Raw genomic sequence first — 23081 nt, forward strand, 5'->3', positions numbered from 1 at the left:
TCCTGCCACATTGTTTTGCTTGCCATTGGCCCTCGTGGAGAACATTCGCACGGGCGCTCCCAAACCTGTGGGATCACGCCGTATTTTGCGCTCCCTCCACTACCGAATGTCAATAGATGTCACCCAATTCAAAGTGAATATCTGCGGCACTCCGCCCTTTTTTACTGACATTTCGCATCAGTGGCCGTAAAATTGACACGCATCGGGATTGTTTATTTTCAAAGGCGTTTTAACTCGCTGTCACATAAAGAGAAAACGATAGCTGTATGAAGAGCTGCGGTCGTTTGCACACACAGGATCTGTGGACGCGACTGCGAGACTTTAAACTCATCACCTCCAACGCTGTCACTGTAGCTTTTATTCGGTCGCTTCCTAATTGTGTGTAACGTGGTGTGCACAGTCATTTCGCATAGGTTCTTGAAAAAATGCTTACATGTTGTGCGTCTTACACGATAGTATCCAGTTTGACAAGTTATCTGCAAGTATATTTTCTACCTCATTCTCATAGTAGTGTGGTAACTTACTGTTAGCCACGGTCAGTAGGATACGTCTTGCTTGGCATTGGGTAAGTTTAGGACATACGTTTTTGGAATTCTCAGTGCTGGTTGTTCGTGCCTTGATACTGCGTGTATTTCTCGTTATATAATTGTAGCCTCAACGCGTCAAAATTATTCAGATATTATCAGTATCTACGAATCAACAGAGGGAATTGTTCGAATTAGAATGAGACAAAATGGAATGATCCCACCAATAATGTCGTCTCATCAGAGTGTTCGCACATGATTTACATGGTAGCAGTTCCACTACTGCATTTGATTGTCTATGAAGTGATCCGTGACCTTAGGTCAGAGGAGTAAGGCCATTCAGCTGGAACCACTCTTGTGCAGTTGGTCTCATGTTGTCGTGGACTTTCCTTGATTGTAGGTATGGAGAAAGCCATTTCCTACAGGGATGATGGTCTTGAACAGTTGCAAAGATTCGTAAATGGTTTGCCATGGCTGATAGGCCCAGGTCGTCGAGACATAATGCCTGCCTCTCAGCCAAAAATTCCTTGTTCCCTGTGTAGGAACGAGTGGTTTGTCGTGTTTGTCCCGTGTCTGTGTCGAGCGGTAGTAGGCGGATCCCAGGTTTGGGAAAGTTGGAAAATGGGCATCAGGGTTGGAAACATTTGAATGTTCTTGTTTACCGACGTACTTCCGTTTACTACTTTGAGCAGTACCTAAGGTAATCTGTACTCGACCTGGGGTAACCTCATGGTGCTAACGTATATAGTACTAGCGCTCCCAGGATACACATTTTGTCGTCAGTCTTCCGACTGTTTTGATGCAACCGGCCGTGATTTCCTCTGCTGTGCAAACGTCTTCATTCCAGAATAGCCCTCGCAACAAATATTCTCATTATATAAGGCTGAAAATTTATTAAATGACCCACTTCAGAAACATTACCTTTACTTCAGTTTTTATATTTTTTCTGGGCACGGTCACTTGAGCATTTAACACTGTCGAAACTGTATTGTTAACAACGCTACGGAAACCGCTTGCTGCATGTGTCTTTTGTCTGAAGACCACCACTTGCTGGTCAAAACCTGTTACGGAATTCTAAAATGCTCATATGACTGTCTCCTGGCTGATGCAAAAAGAAAAGAAAGTAAATCAGTGAATCCGCTATTTTTCAAGTCAGTCTGCAAATTTTTTGCTAAAATCTTAGCTTTGTTACGATGTTAGTAATGCACCTAGTATTAATATAATTTGTGCGTGTAACTGATGGTAGGGTCAGTCCCTGTTTGGGCCGTTGAATATTTCCTTGTGTTCACACCAGAGTGTTCGATTAGTATCCTTGGATGTACCATAGAAGTAGCCTAAATGACTCTATCCTGCTTCATGCGAAACTAATATGCTATACAGTCTATAACAAAATGGGTTTGGCAGTGTAGTTCTTAAAATGTTACACCAATCTTCCAAACTTACGTCGACTTAAATGAGATACATTTGCTCATAGATATTTATCGCATATTGATAACCTAAATGTTATTTTCCATGTGACTGATTATACTGCAGTTTCTGTACTGAGCATTTACTTTCTAAACGCCGCTGTGATAAAAGACTTTCCAAATAATCCTCCTAGTGTAGCAAATCATAAAATATTTGTTTTAGAACTGAAGGCACTTACTCTGTAACAAATGCGGAACTTTAATTATAGTCCACTTTACGATTGTGAGTTCACATTATCTTTGTTCTATACATTATCTTTGCTACATATCAGAAATATTTGTGTCATTTTCTTGATGCGCTACTTTTTGTAATTTGCATTTTTATATTAAAGTTAAATAATGCAAGGTGATACACGGAAAGGTACTGCGAAGTTGGGAGTCGACCTACCGTTGAGCACATGAACGACAACAGTCTTGAGGTTGGCGTTGGAAGGATGGCAGGTGTACTTCCCCGAGTCCGGGGAGTCGGCGCGCTGGATCAGCAGGTAGCTGGTCGTGACGTCACCTTTCTCTGTGATCACAGACACGCCGCCCCTCGGCGAGTCGTAGTTGATCTCCTGCAAACAGAAGTACAGGCGCTCGCTTAGAAATGTGTCGAAGGAACACAGGTGACTGCTCCGGGCGTACGCATGATTGAGGGAGCAGATGTATGAAGTAATAGGATCGGTGATGCACGAGTCCAGGAGGCTGAAAAGGGGGGAGGGTGTAGATGCCGCATGTGGAATGCTGAAGACCATATCCGCGACAACAGACACAAGCGAAGTGAGCGAATTGAACAAAACACCGGAAATCGCAAGGAGGTTAACGGAGGCTATGAAATGGCACTCCACGCAGACTGCGAATCTGGAGACCGGTGTGCTGAATAACAAGTGCATCTTTCGACAGCTTACTAGCTGAACTGAGCTAGGACTCTAAGCCGGGATTTTGACGCAGTTTATGCACTAATTGCGATGGCCCAGAGGTTCGTCGGGAGCGTTTCGGAAATTGCACGACTTGTCGGGCGTTCGGCGAGTGCTGTGGTGAGTCTCTTCAACAAGTGGCGAAACAAAGGTGAAACCACGTCTAGACGTCGTGGGGTCGGCGACCAACCCTCATTACAGATGTCTGATGTCGTAGGCTGGGCAGATTGGTAAAACAGGACAGTCGGAATATTGTGGCGGAACTAACATCACACTTTAACGCTGGACAGAGTACGTGTGTGTCTGAACGCACAGTGCGTGGAACACTTCGAACGAAGAGCGTCCGCAGCCGACGACCCATGCATGAGCCAGCGTTAACACCACGAATCTGCAACTACGACGGGAATGGGCATGTGCGATAGGCACTGGACGTTGGCGCAGTGGCAGAGCGTTGCATGGTCTGATGAGTCCCGATATCTTCTTCTTCATGCCGATGGGAGAGCGGGAATCTGTCGTCTTGTAGGGAAACAACTCCTTGACAGCTGCACTGCAGGAATGAGAAAAACTGGCAGAAGCATCATTACGGCCTGGGGAACATTCACGTGAGCATCCATGGATCCAGTGGAGCTCGTGCAAGGCACCATGACTGCCAAGGAGTATGGTACATTGGTTCCAGACCACGTATAGCCTTCATGAGGTTCTTGATTCCCGACGGCAGTGGCATGTTTCGACAGGATAATGTCCCATGCCACAAGGCCAGGAGTGTGATGAATTGATTTGCGCAACACGGTGGCGAGCTCCCATTGGTTCGCTGACTCCCCAACTGGCCAGATTTGAACCCGATTGAACACATCTGGTATGTGATTGAATGTGGTGTCAGCTCATCACCATTCTCCCCGGAATTTACGATAATTCGGTGATTTGCGTGTGCGGATGTGATGTCAGCTCCCTCCAGCGAGCTACCAGTGACTCAGTGATTCCATGCCACGACGCGTTGCCGCTGTTATCCGTGCCAAAGATGGACATATCGGCTATTAGGTTGGTGAGCGTAATGTAGTGGCTGGTCAGTGCACAGTTGGGAGCTGAGCCGAGCAGCCAGAACTTGCCAAGGCACAACTGCGTGGACTAAAACACATGGTACACACTTTTACGTATCAGTGTAGATTCCAGTAGTGAGCAAGGATACATTGGTTAAGTGTTGAAGGATGCAGATCTCCACAGTGAAGCTCAAGGCAGCTGGGAGGTTTGTGAAAGAAAGAGAGAAGGTGGTATTACCAGTAGCAGAAAATGGGGACCGAAACACGGCGATGGATGAGGTTGAGCTTCAGCAGTACCACAGTGGGATGATCACCATAGGTCAGAATCGTTAAGTCACAATGGTATGAAACACGTGCACACGCAGCTGTTCAGTGGTGTAGCAGAATGATGTCCATGACAGAAATTGGTGAGGAATCCAAAGCAGTACTTTTAGAAAACCGGTTTGCACTGGGTGTGTTCAATACACAACAGCTTAGTAGCGGTTGCTAGTTTCTATGAGCAAGGAAATCTTAACGGAGCAAGACGTTTGTAATTCCAAGGAATTGGATTGTTGATCAAAGCGACTATGTGTCATACCATGAGGCCATAGTTTCAGGTATTACTCTGCTGAATGTAACACTGCCACAGTTGTATTGGCGAGACGAACATAAAGAGATGTTTTCCAAACAAAACCCTATCATCCTAAACGACACCTGGTAATGCAACGCACACCATTCATTAAGTCAGATGATAGCTGCACAAGAGGTGCAGATCACGTCAGAGGAGTTCAAAAGGTTCAAATGGCTTTGAGCACTATGGGACATAACTTCAGTGGCCATCAGTCCCGTAGAACTTAGAGCTACTTAAACCTAACTAACCTAAGGACATCACACACAACCATGCCCGAGGCAGGATTCGAACCTGCGACCGTAGCGGTCGTGGGGTTCCAGACTGTAGCGCCTAGAACCGCTTGGCCACTCCGGCCGGCTCAGAGCAGTTGCCGCAAACTGTGGAACAGTATCGGGTTGTTAGATGTCAGGAAACTGCGACCTTGATTGTCGCTATTCCTAGCACCATAGTGACTCTGATTATCCTCTGTATAGCTTTTCCGTCTCTGAAATGATAAGCCGTACTGATACCTGACCCACGGATTATCTAAGTTCTCATAGATTGGATTCCCGTAGCGAGGGATGAAAAGTAGATTTATTTAGTTGAAGATTAATAAAGTAATTGGATAGTACTGAAGAATGTAGTAGTACACACTTGTTTTAAAAGTTAAGAGAAAAGGTCATCTCAATAAAGAACAAGGTTCGAGTAAGACTTGAAGCGCTGTGTCTCTGCGGAGTGGGGCAGTGCACTGTTGTTACCCAATCTTTCAGCAAAAGTTGTAAGAAGTTAATGAAAAAGACACTGTGACTTACTACATTAGGGGCCACAGGCTAGTCACCACTATGTAGCGACACTTGAGTCAGAATAACACGCACATAAGGGGATTACAAAATGCGGCTACTTGCACTGAGCGGAAAACTGCACCGCTTGTCAGTAATAACCATTGCAGGTGGATCAGTGACACCACATCAGAGCAAGTCCCTTGTTATGTGTGATGTCACTAAGTGTCAGGTTTCAGTGAATCAAACGAAACTCTGACCAATATAAATCCGATTGAATTTAGAAGCAGAGGGGCTTTCCTTTACCAGAGCCCAGCAGCACCACTACGACGCCTGGGCCACGCCAGACAGTGATACGACTGGGCATCACCAGCAACAGACACGCAGCTGTCGCCACCAGCACTGGGTTCCTCACGGGAATTAGCGCCACAACACCACTAACCTGCCATTTGTACTTGATGCTGCCTGCGCTACGTACCCCGTAGGGCTTCGTACCTCAGCGCCAGCCACCAACCGATTCTAGCCAGAGGGCAGACAGCCGACATCCGACTCCTGCACCCAACAGTCCCAGCGTGCCGCCGCGGTTAACGTGTGAAAGGCCGAGGGGCTGCGCAAAGTGCCACCACCGACCCAGCTGTAGCGCGGTGCTGACGTCATGACCGTGGCCTACAGAGGCTGCCGGTCCTCCACAGGGCTGTCTACGCTGCATCCTCTCGCCACGGCGGAATCCGCCGACCGTTCGTCTTCGCCAGAAGCAGCCAACAGAGTGAGGTGCGTTCTTCCTCGCTGAGCCACTACAAATCGAACACCGGAGCTGAATTAAGCCTTCATTGCTGTCAGCATTGGTTACTGTACACCCCTCCAGTCAGACACTACCGCCTCTTACCACACCGAGTGTAACTGCACTTTTCAGTTTCCTCACTCGTTATTCCAGCGTTGTATCACCTAAAAGTACCATATATACTTTTCCTAGCCATTCAAACGACAGGGTATTCTGCGTGTGACACGTTTCATTATCTTTTTCAAGTTCTGACTGGGAAATTATTGTACCACCATTTATATGGGTACTATTATCATATACAATATTTACAGCACCACACTTTTCTTTTAACTACATACACTCAGAAGCTCCAAAGAAACTGGTATAGGAATCCACATTCAAATACGCATATATATAAACAGGGAGAATACGGCGCTACAGTCGGCAACGCCTATATAAGACAACAAGTGCCTGGCGCAGTTGTTAGATCAGTTATAGCTGCTACAATCGCAGGGTCATCAAGGCTTATGTGAGTTTGTACGTGGTGTTACAGTCGGGGCCCGAGTGATGGGACTCAGCATCTCCGCGTTAGCCATGAAGTGGGGAATTTCCCGTACGACCATTTCACCGGTGTACCGTGAATATTAGGAATCCGGTAAAACATCAAATCTCTGACATCGCTGCGGCTGGAAGAAGATCCTGCAAGAATAGGACCAACGAGGTCTGAAGAGAACCGTTCATGCTGACAGAAGTGCAACCTTCTGCATATTGCTGCAGATTTCAATGCTGAGCCATCAACAAGTGTCAGCGTTCGAACCATTCAACGAAACTTCTTCGATATGGGCTTTAGGAGCTGAAGGCCCACTCGTGTATCCCCGACGACTGCACGACGCAGAGCTTTACACCCCGCCTGAGCCCGTCAACACCGACAGTTGACTGTTGATTACTGGAAACTTGTTACCTGGTCGGACCAGTCCCGGTTCAAATTGTAACGAGAGGAACTGCGTGTACGAATTTGGAGACAACATCATGGATTCATGGACTTTGCATGTCAGTAGGGGACTCTTGAAGATGGTGGAGGCTCTGTAATGGTGTGGGGAGTGTGCGGGTGGAATGATATGGGAGCCCTTGATACGACTCAGACAGGTGACACGTACGTAAGCATCGGCTCATATCCATTGTGCATTCCGGTGGACTCACGTAATTTCAGCAGGACAGTGCAACACCCCACACACCCAGAGTTGCCACACAGTGGTTTGAGGAACACTATTCTGAGTTTATATACTTCAGCTGGTTACCAGTCTCCCCTGACATGAACCTTATTGACCATACCTGGGATGCCATGCGACGTTCTGCTCAGAAGAGATCTCCATCCCCTCGTACTCTTCCTCTTACGGATTTATGGACAGTTCTGCAGGATTCATGGTGTCAGTTTCCTCAAGCACTACTTCAGACATTAGTCGAGTTCATGGCACGTTGTATTGCTCCACTTCTGCGTGCTCGCGGGGAGGACTACACGATATTAGACTGGTGTGCCAGTTTCTTTAGCTCTTCGGCGAATATTTCTACAAGGAACATATCGTCTCTCAAGTCAGTTTCTAATGTTAGCGAACATTTTGTTTGTGGTGTTGACGTATGCTATTGTGTCGGTGTCTCTGACTGATGTCTTTCGGCATCAGTTAAATAGTGCAAACTAGTTCATGTCTGACAATGCAGGCGTTAGTTGGTCGTTTACTACATGCCGTTCTAACAGTGGTAGATACATCAATGGTAGCGCCTTACGTTTTATCAACTGGGCGAATCAGGCACGCTTTCACGTATTACATTAACAGCCTGTGCGTAATAGCTGACAATGTTTTCACCCTTTGTATTAAACACTGTCGCCAAGTTCCTGTCATTGATGTTATACGTTCTAGGTCGTAGTGTCATCTATGTACTGACAAAGAAACTGCTATGGAAAAACTCCATATCCCTGCAGACGATCTGTAATCATTGAAACTGTTACCAACACTAAAGGTTAACATCGTAGTGGTTCAGAATGATTTTAGCTGCATAACAAATGAGGGCCTCTAATCGACAATGCAGTTCCCTGAAGTACACAAACAAATGACGGCCAGGGAAATGACACGAGAAGACAAAGCGATTGTCAGAACAGAGGAAGAAGCAGAGACGTTATCAACGTTGGTGACAATGGCAGGTAATATTTTCCTGAAAATGTGCTTCGTTGAAAGAATAGGCATCGAATACAATAAGAAAAAGATTATTCGCAAATGTGGACTAGAAATCAAGTTTGGGGCAAGCTTATCAAATATAGAAAGTTGGTGGTAGGTATTGAAATTAAATGTTATTGTTATACAATTATGAATACACGCAGTTTCGAATGATATTTTTCAGCTTATTGTGTTTTTGTTGAAAGAGTTGTGATGGTTCAAATGGCTCTGAGCACTATGGGACTTAACTTCTAAGGTCATCAGTCCCCTAGAACTTAGAACTACTTAAACCTAACTAACCTAAGGATATCACACACATCCATGCCCGAGGCAGGATTCGAACCTGCGACCGTAGCGGCCGCGCGGTTCCAGACTGTAGCGCCTTTAACCGCTTGGCCACCCCGGCCGGCCAGTTGTGATGATTCAAGACATTGTTTCAGACTGGGAACCGACCCAGGACCCTTTTCTTCTACGTGCAGTGCGCTAACAATCATGTTGTCTGTGGACTCCATTTGTTTTCCTCACATTCAGACTCCACAGGGTCTCACCAAGGTTGGATTCCCTTCTGATATACAATTCATTTTACGAATCTCTAGGGTTAAACCACCGATTCTTTGGTCGTATGAGCTTTTGTCAAAAATAAAAATTTAATTTATCGTCGACTTTAGCGCCATATTTCTGACATTCTCAAGCAGCAGATTACCTAAACACAACGGCAGTTCAATATGGCGACTCAGGCGTCCGTTATTCTATCTGGAGAAAATTCCAGGTGAAAATCATTTTACGTTGTCTTTATGTTATGTGTAACATCCAGGGGGCTGCAGTTGCCACATGTGGTGAGTCTGAATTTCTATGGATGTGACTGGAATGAAGGAAACGAAATGGTGATTATTCCTCCAGAACGTCGAGAAGGAAGATATCAAGCTTAAGGTCTCCGTCCAGCGAATAAATTACGATTCCTTGACACACTGCAGAGAGAGTTTATATTAAATAAAGTACGTTGCTGCATAATCTCCGTGCGGGAGTACTATGTCAACTATACACTGTACCAGAACGTTTAGTATACCACAATTACGATAGTAACAATAACGTATTGTCGCCGGAGCCGGCACCTGTCTTCCCGAAACGTGGGTGTGTAACGACGCACTGGATAAAACACGAATGGGGTTATGCGATTTATCGCCACAGTTCTGCTATTATTGCGTTTTGTTACAATGCGAACTAAATATTACGGAAAATCGTGTAACACTGTTTATAGACGGAGTCGCTTCGGCATGCCCCTAGCGCCAGGCATATAGAGGCATATAGAGGGAACGGCTCTTGAAAAAAGAATCCCTAAATCCCGAGGCGTTCTTTCGACATACTGACGACACATGGGAGAATTTCGTGACCCCCTTATCAGCATACACGACAGTATAAATTTCGCCATGGAAGTAAAAGGAAACAGTTGCTAATTTTTCCTCGATATTCTGATAAAGAAGAAAACTAATAGCACGCTGAGATATTATGTGTACAGAAGGAAGTCGAACACGCATCTGTACCGAAACGCCAGTAGCTGCCATCACTTACCACAACGGAAATCCGTGCTCATCAATTTGATGCACAGAGCATGAGACACACTCGTATCCACCTGAAGACCCTACCCACTGATTTGCAGCGTCTTCGGGAAATCTTTCACCGCTGCGGCTACTCGGAGACACAAATAAGACGCGCTCTCCGTTGGAACATGAAGAAGACAGAAGACGATCCCTATGAAGACACAAACCAACTGGTGTTCCTTCCTTACACTGGACCCCCCACGGACAAGACCGGCAGGGTTTTTGAGAAAAACATCAAAACCATTTACCGCGCATCGGCTAAAATTAAAAATCTGCTCGGTTCAACGAAAGAGAAATTAGGGCTACACACACCTGGATTCTATATCATCAGTTACGATTGTGGCAAGCAATACATCGGCCAAATGACAAAGCTGGCAGGCAGAACTAGGCGTCCGCCAGGATTCGGCATTAGGTTCTATAATCTTTTCATTGTGCAGTATGTGATCAAAAGCATCGGGACACCCACAAAAACATAAATTTTTCATATATATATATATATATATATATATATATATATATATATATATATATATATAAAGCGTGTGAGAATGTTGCAGAGTAGGTTGACTTCATAAATCAAAAATCGATGATTTGGACCCTTTCTGATGTAATTAGGGTTCAGGGTAGCCACTCAGGTCGTTGCGCAGGCAGATTCAAGCAGCCTGTCAGAGACGGTGTTGCCAAACGTGTTATTCATCTGGTTTCTTCAAATTGGAAGAGAGAGCGATACAAAAATTGGAAATTAGATGGTAGCAAGGATCGAACTCGCTACCATCCAAAGATTTCATGTGGTATTTTTTCTTTTTTTGCAAGGGGGGGGGGGGCGTTGGCAGTTTCAGCTTACCAAATGAAGAACACGTTTGGCAACAGTACCTCTGCAGCCTGCTTGGGTTTGCGCGCACAAATACCTGATTGGTTAACTTCAATTCTAATTAATCGGAAACGGCGTAACGTATCGATTTTTTTCTCTTTATAACCATAGCACAACCTACCCTGCAACATCCTTACAAGCGTTCAGACTGTTTTGACCAGCCTGTTTAATGGTATGTACAGTAGTTGAGAATATATAACTAGACAGTCAGTGACGGGATTTGTCGTTCGTCAGCTTAAGGGAGGTGGGAGAGTTTAATATCGGTCAGTGTGTCGTTCCGTCAGTGTGGAGGGAAGGTCGTTGCAGTAGCATGGGGTAAATCTCGTTTCCGCTGTGCTGGGGACTTTTACTCGTGCACTTGAGGGAGGGGGGAATCTCTCATGCTGACAGTGTGTGAGGCTATCTTCCCGACAGTATGGGGCTATTCTCTACCCAACCACGTGGAGGGTCTGTCAGTCTGATGGAGTGGGGGACGCTCAATCCAACGTGTGCCGGTACTCTTGATCCAGGTGATTGGGGAGATTCACGAGTACTCAGAGTGGGAGACTCTTATTTTGGCACTGTAGAGGACGCTCATTCTAGCTCATTGTGGCACCCATCAGTACTTGGAGACTCTCGTCCTAGCACTGCTGTGAGACGTTTGTCCACTGTAGGGGAATCCTTGTCCAGGTAGTACAGTGGCGCCTTTCCAGGGAGTGCAGGTGAACTGTTGTCCAGGAAGTGCAGGGGAAGCCTAGTCCCAGCAGGCCAGGGAGGCTCTAGTTCGGACAGTGCTGGTAGACTATTGTTCCGGGCGTTCTGGGAGACTATTTTATTCCGGAAGTGCTGAGAAAGTCTTGGCTTGCTAGTTACGAGTGACGCTGTAGTTTCTCTGACACTCTGTATGGTGTTTGGTCACACCATACATTTATTTTCTGACAGTGAAAACAGCATCTAGCATTGTTGGCACTATGACGATAACCAGAAAATTTAGGCAACCAGCAAGTGGGGGTAGTTAAAAATTTCGGTGATGGTTGCGTCATACTTCCAGTTTTTCGGCCACAGTCGAGGCTTGTTGAGCCGAGTGATATCCAGTGGCAAATTCCAACTTAATTTGACAATCATCATCGAAGAACTTTGACTCTGTTTCAACTTTCGTAGGGACTTACACAATGCTAGCAGGTTTGCAGTAAAACGTTTTCTTCGGCTGGTCCACCGAACATGAAGTTTAGATACGTTTCATCACTTGCGGGTTTTCATCATTACTTTGTTCCATGCCCCCACTATTACTGAAAACACTTGTCGGCGAAAAACCTGATATATTTGTTTGAAGTGAATTACTCTCACCGATAGCTATAGTTAATTACAATATTCTGCTAATTTCCTAATAAATGTTATTGAATTTTGTATAAAACTGGAACATTTCTCGCAGGTGAATGGTCACTTCTGAGACAGAACGAAGAAACTTGGGGACTCTAGGCTACACACTTGTTGCACACCACACTGGAGGGGTTGTAAGACGCCTATTCACCACAAGAATCCGAAAATTAAGAGGCCTACTTCTGGATCAATCGCCATAACGTTGCTAATATAGTGGATATGAAGACTGATTCAGTAATTTTACAGATCACATATGGAGACCTAATTGCGTAACTGTGTACAGAGTATTAGTTTCCTTCTGCAGCTTAGGAATGGGTCGTATATTTTATTTTCTCTGCACTCTGGCAACTTTTCGATCATGGTACATTATTTCGTCACCGAGGTGGAAAAGTCTGTTTGTACCCTGAGCTCTCGGGGCCGTTGAAAACCAGACGGAGCGCACGGTCAGCACATGAATAAGGAATGAGCGGAAGTTGGAAGCGAGTCACGGACCGAAGACCTCGACAGATCAATGGGCTGTTCCCCATTACGTAGCCACACCAGATCGCTGACAACGAACATCACTTCGCACTTACCCCTTGACGTCATGTCAATATCTGGAAAAGCGTTCACGTTCATTGTTAATTCTCCTTCTCAGATAGTTTCGCCACGCTCTCAGACAGCCAGCAACATCACGGGATGCATTCATATCTGCAGAAACACCGTCAGTAATCCACATTGAAATGAATGCACGAATCGCCTTTAGAGACGCCTTCGGCCAACAGCAAGTGGCCGAGTCCATTGAAATCACAATCTGTACGTCCAGGAAGACAGAATATCATTACAGTGTAATCTTGAAATTAAGGTACTGCTAAATGAAAGTATCCCTGACGAACGGAATGTATCGTAAACCCAATACATGGGGAAGGTGACACACGGTGTGCACTAACTGTAGGAGAATTGGCCTGTACCTACTGCATACGACATATTCTTCAACGTCCCCTCTAGTAGCCCTGAGCTTTATATTGTAAATGCTGTTGGTGATTATGTATGTCTATTTCGTCAAGCAAGATTTAATGGTGATCATATCTTCACGATTCGGTAAATACTAACATGTGTAAGTAATTTATGAATGATACACAGCAAGTCTTCATAGACATGGGATCAGCCTATGACGGTACTGGCAGAAGAGATCTATGTATAAGAATGGAACAATTACAGATTCATAATAAACTGACGCCTTAGTGAAATATGCGATATAAAATAACAGGATTCAATTAAAGATACAAAATACGTTATCAGGTGCTGTGAACACAAAATCGGTGAAAGGAAGGGAGATTCATTTCCCTGCCTTTTGCTTAATATAGCCTTTGAAACTGTTATAAAAGAAGCAGGTATCAGTACAAGAGGGCTTATCCTGTAGCTATCAGTTTAGGTGCAGAAATACGCAAATGGTAAAGATATAATTCCAAGATCGGCAAGAGGTACGAAAGAAGCCTTAGCAAGACTTGAAAGAACTGCTAGAATGTCTAACCGACAAATAAATGAATGGAAACCAAAGACGATTATCTTAATGAATCCTGGTTCACAGTAAGTGGTTCACGTTAGTCTCATGTGGATGGTTTCACTTACTTTTGGTGAGATGTAGGCTGTAAGGACTACGTCAGCTCTGACAACTAACAACGAAAATTGCCCGCCAAAAACCGTGGGTAAAAAAAAAAGTAAAATCCAAGCAGCTGGGAAACTAGAATTGTGCTCAAAAACGCACATATACGCATATATGCTAGTCTTGTGCTCATATAAGGAGCTGGATAAAATAAAGTTCGACGTATTTGAAAGAAAGCTCTGGAGATAGTTTCTTGGACGAGAGGGAGAATATTGCGTGTGATGGAGAAGATTCGACTGAAAATGGCATAATTTACTATTGAGAAACGCTACGTTGTCTGAGTATTTATTTATCTATAGTAGGCTAATCCCTGTCCTCCTCCGTCCCTAGTTCACGTTCTTCTCCCCCCTATTTGTCCATCTCTTACTCACCTCCTCTCTGCTCATCTCCACCTCCCTCTCCCTCCATTATCTGTCCACGTCCTCCTGCCCCCTCTCTGTCCTTCTGCCCTCACCTTGTCTTTCGCCATTTCCTCCTCTTCTTTAGTCCATCTTCCTCTAACTCTGTCGATGTGGTCCTTACCCATCTGTACGTATCCCGTTCCTCCCCCCGTCCCCACCCCCCACCCCCCACGCCAGTCGTCTCCTTCGGTATACTAACTCTTCCTCACCCCTGCATCTCTTCCCCTATTCTCTGTCTACCTACTCCTGCCCCTCTCCCTGTCTATCTGCTCCTAGTCGCTTTCCGCCGATTTCCCCCACCCCCCATCTCTGTCCACCTACTCCTCCCAGCTAGTAGTGTCCATCTTCTCGTATCCCCTTTGCCTCTGTTCACCTACTCCCCCATTCTCTCTCCACGATATTTCCATCACCTGATCTGGATGTTGCTGGTTCTTACCTCTACAGTATTTTATTCCAAATAGTAAGTAGTATGTGTACGAATTTCGGCTGAAATCGGAGTAGGGGTTTGGAGGATGTTTTTACCCCTAGCTTTGCCACCGTACACACGTGTCACACATATTTCATGCACACTTTATTTCACACATGTTTGTACACGTGTACGCGTATTTCACCTGTATCTCTAATGCATTTCCCCCTGCAGTTTCGCTTCACACATATATTTTATAAGATGTCATATCACTCTGGCTATATATTGTACAATGGTATATTTTTACAGATATAGCCAGTGGTATATGTGGATTCTGTCTGGGCTGCGTGTTGCGAACAGAATTAGTAGTAACATGCAATAAAGTAAAACGTCTTGCGTGATGCAGTTTTTCACACATCTCAGTGTTTATGACGTCCTATCTCCTAAACTGTCATATAATATTTTTGCCAGAGCATTCAGTGGTACATGCGAATACTGTCTGCAAAGTATGTTGGAAACGGAGTTAGTATAAAGAAACAATAAACTAAAAGATGCCTGAAGCGGCGCTATTACTGTACGAACAGCGAAAACGCAGTAATGAGATCAACTTTTGTCCTTTCATCATTTTTATCGGGGTCTCAGCGAGAAGAAGTCTCGTAAAGGATTGAAATTATGTGTGAAGTTGGCTGCAAGTCGGTAAGTGCTCTCATTCTGAAATACTGCTTGAATTTATTGTGTCTAGTTACGTGTCGTGCACTACGCTTCTCTTTCACCCCATATCCTCACCCCTTTTATAGGTTCGGCGTTCTCCTGCCCACAATGATTCATTCCAGTCAGTGACGGATACGTGTTCCAAGTTTGGCTGAAATTGAATTAGTAATTTCGGACACATGGAACACGCTTACATACATTTTTATAATATGTATGGGTATAGTGAAACAGACATATGGCGCACGACACAATTGATCGAAGTATGCTATTTATAATTTTTTCAGAGCTTTGTTTAGATAACGAGAAAAAAAAACGATTATCCAACCAACCCTGACCATCACCACTTCCGATGTGACGTTCATAGAAGAGATGTCTGATACCTTTGTAATCAGGACAAGAGTTAGACAAGGAGATTGACGATCGTCTTGCTCTTCAACTATGCTTTTGGGGAAGTATTCTGGAGAGAAATGGGGAATTCAGGTGTAGGAAATGGGGAAAGGCTAGGCTACAATTATACAAGGTGAAACACCTAAAACGTGTACTACAAATGGTTCAAATGGCTCTGAGCACTATGGGACTCAACTGCTGAGGTCATTAGTCCCCTAGAACTTAGAACTAGTTAAACCTAACTAACCTAAGGACATCACAAACATCCATGCCCGAGGCAGGATTCGAACCTGCGACCGTAGCGGTCTTGCGGTTCCAGACTGCAGCGCCTTTAACCGCACGGCCACTTCGGCCGGCGTGTACTACAAATATTGCAGAAATGGAAAGGGCTAATGGTGTGCGGTTTTCACGGAATGGACTGTTACTCAGGATCTCGTATTATTAGCCAACCAACAGACTTCAATAACTGTTAGAAACTGTATTTTTTTGTGATAACGTATACTTTTTAAATATATCAATGCCTGTTACAGTTAACCAACTAAAATAGTACAAGTTAGATACTCAGTGATATTTGTAGCAGGATTCTAGTACGACTCGTTTACAAGATATCGTATTTTCGAAAGTTCCCGCATGTACAATACTTGTGGTAGCACACACTAAACATCAACACAAGCGAATACACTAGTTACGTGGATTCTGACCAGTAACGAGACAAGTGACCATCACAGATTGCGTTCCAAACGACCACCGGCAGCGGCAATACATGCTTTCCGTCTGGTATAAAACGATTGCTGTAGACGTGCTAGCAATTCAGTGGAGATGTCCGAGCAGGCTGCAGTAATTGCGGATCATCGGGTATAGTTGGTATGTCCTTTCCCCACAGAAGAAAGTCAACACTGCGTCCAGTCCAAGGATTTGGGAACAAATCGTTAACACACGCTGTAGTACTTCGTGCACTATGGGCTGGGCAGTCGTCATGTTGGTACCACTGGTTCCTCCTAATCTGAAGAGGAACGTCTCCTAACATCCATTGAAGATGGTCTGTTAGGAGGGTGTGATACTTATGAGCGTTCAGTGATCCGCGAAAAACGGGCAATGAGCTGATGGGTTGCTGTCCTACACCACACGTCTACAGTCCGTGCAAGGTGACCTCCCACGTGACAGAGATAAAGGGTATTCTTAAAGGATCAATAGTGTATGTTTTGGTGGTTCAGCTGCCATGATTGCTAAATGTGGTTTCATCTTCATCTTCAAGGTTTTTCAGCTTCGGTGTTACTTCAAATATAGAGGCAAACTAAAGCCCACCGTTGAAGATGTGAACGTCATTTATGTAGTAAATAGTCTTCACAGGTGCATTTCTATCGTCCCATCAGATATATGTGCAGTGTATGTTGTGTGTGTGTGTGTGTGTGTGTGTGTGTGTGTGTGTGTGTGTCTTTTTCATTTTGGACCACACGTCTGTACTATGACCAGAACAGAGGAGTTGGACTCAATAATATTAATCTCATTATAGGAAAACGACTTTGATGGGTTTTCCTTTTCTGTATCCAAAGTGCACAAAACCAGGTCTTTTTTAAATTTTTTCCTTAGTTGTTCAGAGCTCTTTAGATCGTTTCTCTAAAGCTTTTATCCAAGGTTCTCGATCCTTGAACAAACTTCCATTCACAGCTTCTTTGTTGCATCTCCTTCTCCACTTGATTTTTCCATTCTGCACAGCGTCTTCCCCTTTTCCTTTTGTATGGAGGTTGCCACACACTTCCTGTTTGCTTCATAAGATATTGGGTGGCTTTAAGTCCTTTATGGAATCTGTCGTAAAGCTAAACCGATATTAATGGATATATCATTAGTTTTCAGTTGCTCACAAATGGCAGATCGGAAGAACAAAAGATTAACTATACAATACGTGAAACGGTAGTATTATAAAGATATCGTGGAGTTCACTACGCAGTGAAAGACAGTCTTAGAACGGAAGCATTGTATGTCCTACGGTCTTTGTCAGCAGCACGTTCAATAATGTCGTTGAGTGATGGTGGCATAGTTTTCCGTATATAATCGACATGAACAAAAAACTCTCCCAGATATCTGCTTGTTCAGACATCTGAACCAGTCAGCCCTTATAGTCGCAGGTAGTTTCCAAACCTCTTTCGTGTAATAAATTAGCGGCGATGTTAATAAACGACTAAGTTGCTGACTAAAAACCATAACGTGAGATGAATCAACCTCGGCTAATAGTCTCTACATTCTCCGAAGTAACAACGTGGTTTTCCATAACGGAGGCACTGAACCACCTCGGGTGTTCTGTGAGCTGATGATGATCGATACCAGGCGAAACCCGCCGTATCCTTAGAAACAAACGTGACTGTGTCGTACAGTAAATTAATTTTAAAAACAAGAAATCATTCAGGTTCACAGCTAAAAAATATATATATATCTCTTGCATAACAAGATTAATGTTAAGTGAGGCTGGCGACGTTAATATAGTACAGTTTATGAGGTAAGTCGAAAGCGAAAATGTCGCAGGAGTAATTGACTGTGTCGCGCGGCGTTTGAGTAGTGACTGAAGGGAAGGTATTATTCAAAGTAGAATACGAACTAGGAAAAATTGCTCCTGTATTACGCCCATCCTGAACGTAAAAAGTGCTTGGTGACCCTAGTAAACAGTCTGAGTGTATAAGGTAAGTTGAGAGCCAAATAGTCGTCGGATTACTTAACTGTGTAACACCATCTGTGAGTGTCGACTGAAGGGAGGGTGTTAAAAATCAAATGGTTCAAATGGCTCTGAGCACTATGGGACTCAACTGCTGAGGTCATTAGTCCCCTAGAACTGAGAACTAGTTAAACCTAACTAACCTAAGGACATCACAAACATCCATGCCCGAGGCAGGATTCGAACCTGCGACCGTAGCGGTCTTACTGATCCAGACTGCAGCGCCTTTAACCGCACGGCCACTTCGGCCGGCGGGAGAGTGTTATTTCACTAATCATGCGAGACAGTAAGGTCGACAGCAGAATATGCACTTACATCTCAAGCACTTTGTGATCCTACGTTTTTGGATTCAGCTTCAAAGCCCAATCTACAAGGAACTACATTTTGTGAATTGCGCGGGACCTGGTCCACGCTGGGACACCCACTCACCTGTGTGTTGTGCGTCCAGACGATGGCTGGCGGCGGCTCCGGACTGTGCTTGACGATGCACGTCAGGTTGATGGTGCTGCCCTTGTAGATGTACATGTCCGGCTCGCCCACGATCGTCGTCACGGGCTCTGCACACAGGAAGGACAGTCAGCGACGCCATTCTCCGTTAACATAACGTAAAATGTTACCCTTAACTGCCACTCTGCTCATCACTTCCTCCTGTAAAACAAATCTGGCGTCACTACGTGCATGCTAACCTAGAAGTTTTAATATTTCGTTTGAGATAATGTTAGTAAACAGTGTCAATATGTCATCAGTTGGTAGGTTAATTTAAGTACCATAGATTTTTGCTACCCATTGTCTTATTGGGTGTGGTGTTCCCCTGGCTTCCCTCGATATTTCCATTAGATGTAATGTAGACTCCGAACCATCGTGCAGTTAGACCTTTTCGACATACACGCAGAGATGGGCGAAGCTATAAGTGAGAAAAAGTTCTAGGTACAGCTAGGTACAGAAGTACTTACATTTATATTTCCTCACACTAACAAAGTGAGCTATTTAGTTGCACAATATTACAACTCTAAAAAGTGCAACTCTTTTGAGGTCCGTTAATAGATGAATATTGAGGGCGCAGGTGTTAGTGTCATAGGTTCGGCGCAACCACCGGGGAACGAGGACTAAATAAACATTCTTTCTCGAAAAGAATAGTGACACAGGCTGAACTATTAGCAATGAGGTAAATATTTGTAATCCTCCAAAACGGTCACTATAACTAAAATTAACCAATAAATTTCAGTGCAGTAGCAAATGGTACAGACATCATGTACAATTCTCATCACAGTACTTACCAGAAATATTCTATGCCTTGCAGTTAGTTCGCAACGCTACCGACATTCATACTTGTGATGACGAATTATGAAAGCTGTTTATTTTGTATATCAGTATGTTCCACCCAGGCCATAAGTAACCTACATACTAATAAGGCGACAGGCGGAGACAGGACAGGAACAGAGATGATAAAGTGGGAAGGCGAAAAGGTGGTAGATAACATGACTAAGACTGTATGTCAGAAATAGTCTTACCAGAAGAGTAAAAGAACACGACCATAGTACCAACAACGGAAAAGGGAACAAGAAACATGCAAAACACTATAAACAAAAATCGGTACAAAAGGTTGCTACAAGGTCTTGTGGAAACTCTTCACGTCAGTTGACGAATGGATAGAAAGTAAAGAGGGAGACTATGAAGCTGGATTTAGGAAGAAAAGAGGATGCATATAACAGATACTTCCACTGCATCAACAGTGCCTTACAGAAAAAAAAGACGGGTAGTATGTAACTTTTGTGGATATCAGAGAGGCATCGACAGACGAACTCTTGAAATAATCCTGAAGAACGCAGAACTAGACGGAACTACGTGAGAGCTATTAATAGGAATTCTGACACACACAAATGCAAGGGTAAGATTGAGAGGATCCCAACCGGAAGATCAAGACCGATGTCAAATAGGGATGTGGATAATGTGATCACACAGAGGAAAGCAATAAACGAGAAATAGTGAATACTAAAGATACATGTTGAGAAAAACGAGTACAACAGCGATGAAGTTACTTGCCTAGCCTTTGCGGATGACATAGTGATAGCGTAACAGAAGAAGGCACAAAGACAGAACTCCACAAACTAAGAAAGTTAGTCGAATTGATCCGACTGAGCATCACTTGCAACAATACGAAGACATTTTGTACCACTGGGAAATGGAAAATACCAGAAAGTACTGTGTAAAAAATGGAGAAACTGAAATACTTGAGGGAGTATATAACATGAATAAACAGGAGAAATTAGGCAAAGATAAAAAGAATGAAGAAGATAAGGTGGTCCATATGTGCGACCAGAGATGTACACAGTAAAAGATTATATATACAGAAGCATAGATCAGACACTACAAGATAATAGTGCGGAATCCACTACTGTATGAGGCTGCGGCGATATCGCTAGGAAGATATGGTGCCGAACGACTAGAAGAGGAAGAAAGATATTGGGGAAAATATTGTGTCCTGAAAGATGTGGTGAGAAATATAAAGACCTCGAGAACAACAGTACCGGAGAACGACTACATCATCAGAAGAAATCATTTTTGAAAGGGTAAAGTCGCGGGCAATTTACCAGTATGAAAATGAATAGAATGTCGAACGAAAATAGTGTGGGAAACAATGGGGAGAACGGAGCAGAGACCGGAAGCAAGTGGCTTGTTGAACTGGGGTTAAGGTGGAAGGGAAGGAAAACTGGAGAAACACAATGTTGAGAGCAAGAGGAGAGGCAGATACGAAGTGGGTTGTTGAACTGAAGATTAAAGGGAAAGGGAAAGCGAGATGCAGAATCAAGTATACACCGACAAAAACACCGCCGTTAAAGGACAGAGAAACATACAAGAAACGTATAGAGCCTCACCAGTGGAGCAGGCAGGAAAACGTCTACGAAAGATTTCGGAAAATGAGCGAGGGGACAGGAGAGAAATGATGAAGAGTTTCTGGGAGAAATACGATCCATAAAGGAGCTACCCGTAGCTATACAGAGGCTGTAATGAAAAGAAGATGATGTCAGTATGCTGGTGGAACCTCAGTCAAATGTCAGATAAAACCATGTGAGGTATGGATCCCTCAGACAGAAGCAAGATAACTCTAATATGTGGGACGTGTTACCTACACATAGAATGGAGAGTCAGACATATGTTTTTAACGCGACTCCTCATGAATCAGCGCCGAGAGAGAAAGCTCCACTAACAGCACAAAGGAAACGCATTCGAGGAAACAAGGATTCGCTTCCCTGTCTACTCATCCATAATATGGTCTCCTGAGCTTTCCTTAACCCTTAACGAAGTTCCCCGGAGGTACACTTGAAAACGATATGGCCTGTAACTTCCTAGTCCTCGTCGTGCTCCATCTCTAGGCCCCTCATCAGAGGAGCTTCAAGCTCTCATGTTACTTCTTTGATTCATTACTTCTGTCCTTTCTGAAATAAATCCAAGAACCTTAAAATGCGCAATTTAGCATTGTGATTTTTCTGGTCATACCATTAGTGGGGAATATGCACAAAAAATCGCGCAAATTCTGCTTTTAGATAGAGTAGAGGAGTCGAATCGGACGGCCAACCGGTCAGAAGTTACAACAGTCGCTCAGAGATGAGGAACTTTGGTTACATACTCAAGATAACGCATCAAGAGAGAGCGTTGGTGCGTGGTAAAAACGGAGGATTGCAAAAAAGTTCTCATGTTTACTAATAACTGTCTCAAAGTATATTAATAAAGCACGTGCATGTGGAATGTCTCTTTACCAGCTTTTTAATTAACGTTACAAAAGGAATATTTTGGACTACAACTGGCAAATAATTTTATGACTGAACATCAAAAGAAGGCGGCTGTTTGTGGCCAAAGTCGTAAAATTACTTACAACCGTCTTTCATTACATATGCTGTATACAACGTGCATATTTCCCACTTGATTCCGACAGATGTTAGCACACCCTGCGATGGAAGTGTATGACTATGGCACGATCTTAGGTTCTGGCACGTTTGGAGCTTTACTCCATACTATTATCTCAGTTGATGTGCAGTAACCAGACGCACCAGAAACGTAAGATATGTGCAGGTACTGTGTCTTTCTTAGCGTACGACCTACGTCTGAGAGTCTGATTATGTTTCTGTGTTGTTCCAGTTTTAGTTTCATGGACGCTGGTAGTTTCTGCTGCTTTTGTTATAGGTATGGTGACGTTCACCTCAGAAAGCGTAGGTGCCCTATGTTTAAGAGGTGAAGACATTTTGGTTTATTTATGTGTCCGATCCATTGTGAATATTACGCATATGTCGTGCTGGCTGCATAGAGCCGGTTTGCAGTGACGTTCATGCTGCCATTTGTTATTGCCACGTGTTATGTTGTGACATGCTTCATATGTTCCAGACAGGCGTCTGCTCCAGACAGACTCGATTATTTACGCCTTTACTAGGTCATAGTTACTGTTACAGAGATGGGGCAGAATAATACTGGGTGAAACGCAGTAAAGACCGATTAAAACTTAAAGCATTTTTCTTACCATTCGCGTAAGATAATACGCCCACTAGTGTCTCGTTGAGGACTTATGAATAATTTGTGTTGTGGTGTCTAGTTACTAAACGCGTCCCACTGATATGATAGGCCATGTGTGTAAGAGTCCCGATCTGGTACGCATATTTGTTAAGTTGGACGTAGTACACAGAATGTCATGGAGTTAGCCATGTGTAGCGTATTAAATTTTATACACATCTGCCCCACA

The 23081-nt window shown here is 44.1% G+C and overlaps 1 protein-coding gene across 1 annotated transcript in view; it reads right to left on the minus strand.

Moving 5' to 3' along the window:
• Positions 1-23081, minus strand: part of LOC124613274 (zwei Ig domain protein zig-8-like) — a 433383-nt gene that overhangs the window by 89064 nt on the left and 321238 nt on the right. The window contains exons 4-5 of the mRNA XM_047141967.1: positions 18779-18906; positions 2379-2547 (exon numbers count right to left, since the gene is read on the minus strand). Of these exons, the coding sequence (XP_046997923.1) occupies positions 2379-2547; positions 18779-18906 (297 nt within the window). The remainder of the gene's footprint in view (positions 1-2378; positions 2548-18778; positions 18907-23081) is intronic.

This window comes from Schistocerca americana, chromosome 4 (genome assembly GCF_021461395.2).
Source record: "Schistocerca americana isolate TAMUIC-IGC-003095 chromosome 4, iqSchAmer2.1, whole genome shotgun sequence".
NCBI classification, from domain to species: Eukaryota; Metazoa; Arthropoda; class Insecta; order Orthoptera; family Acrididae; genus Schistocerca; species Schistocerca americana.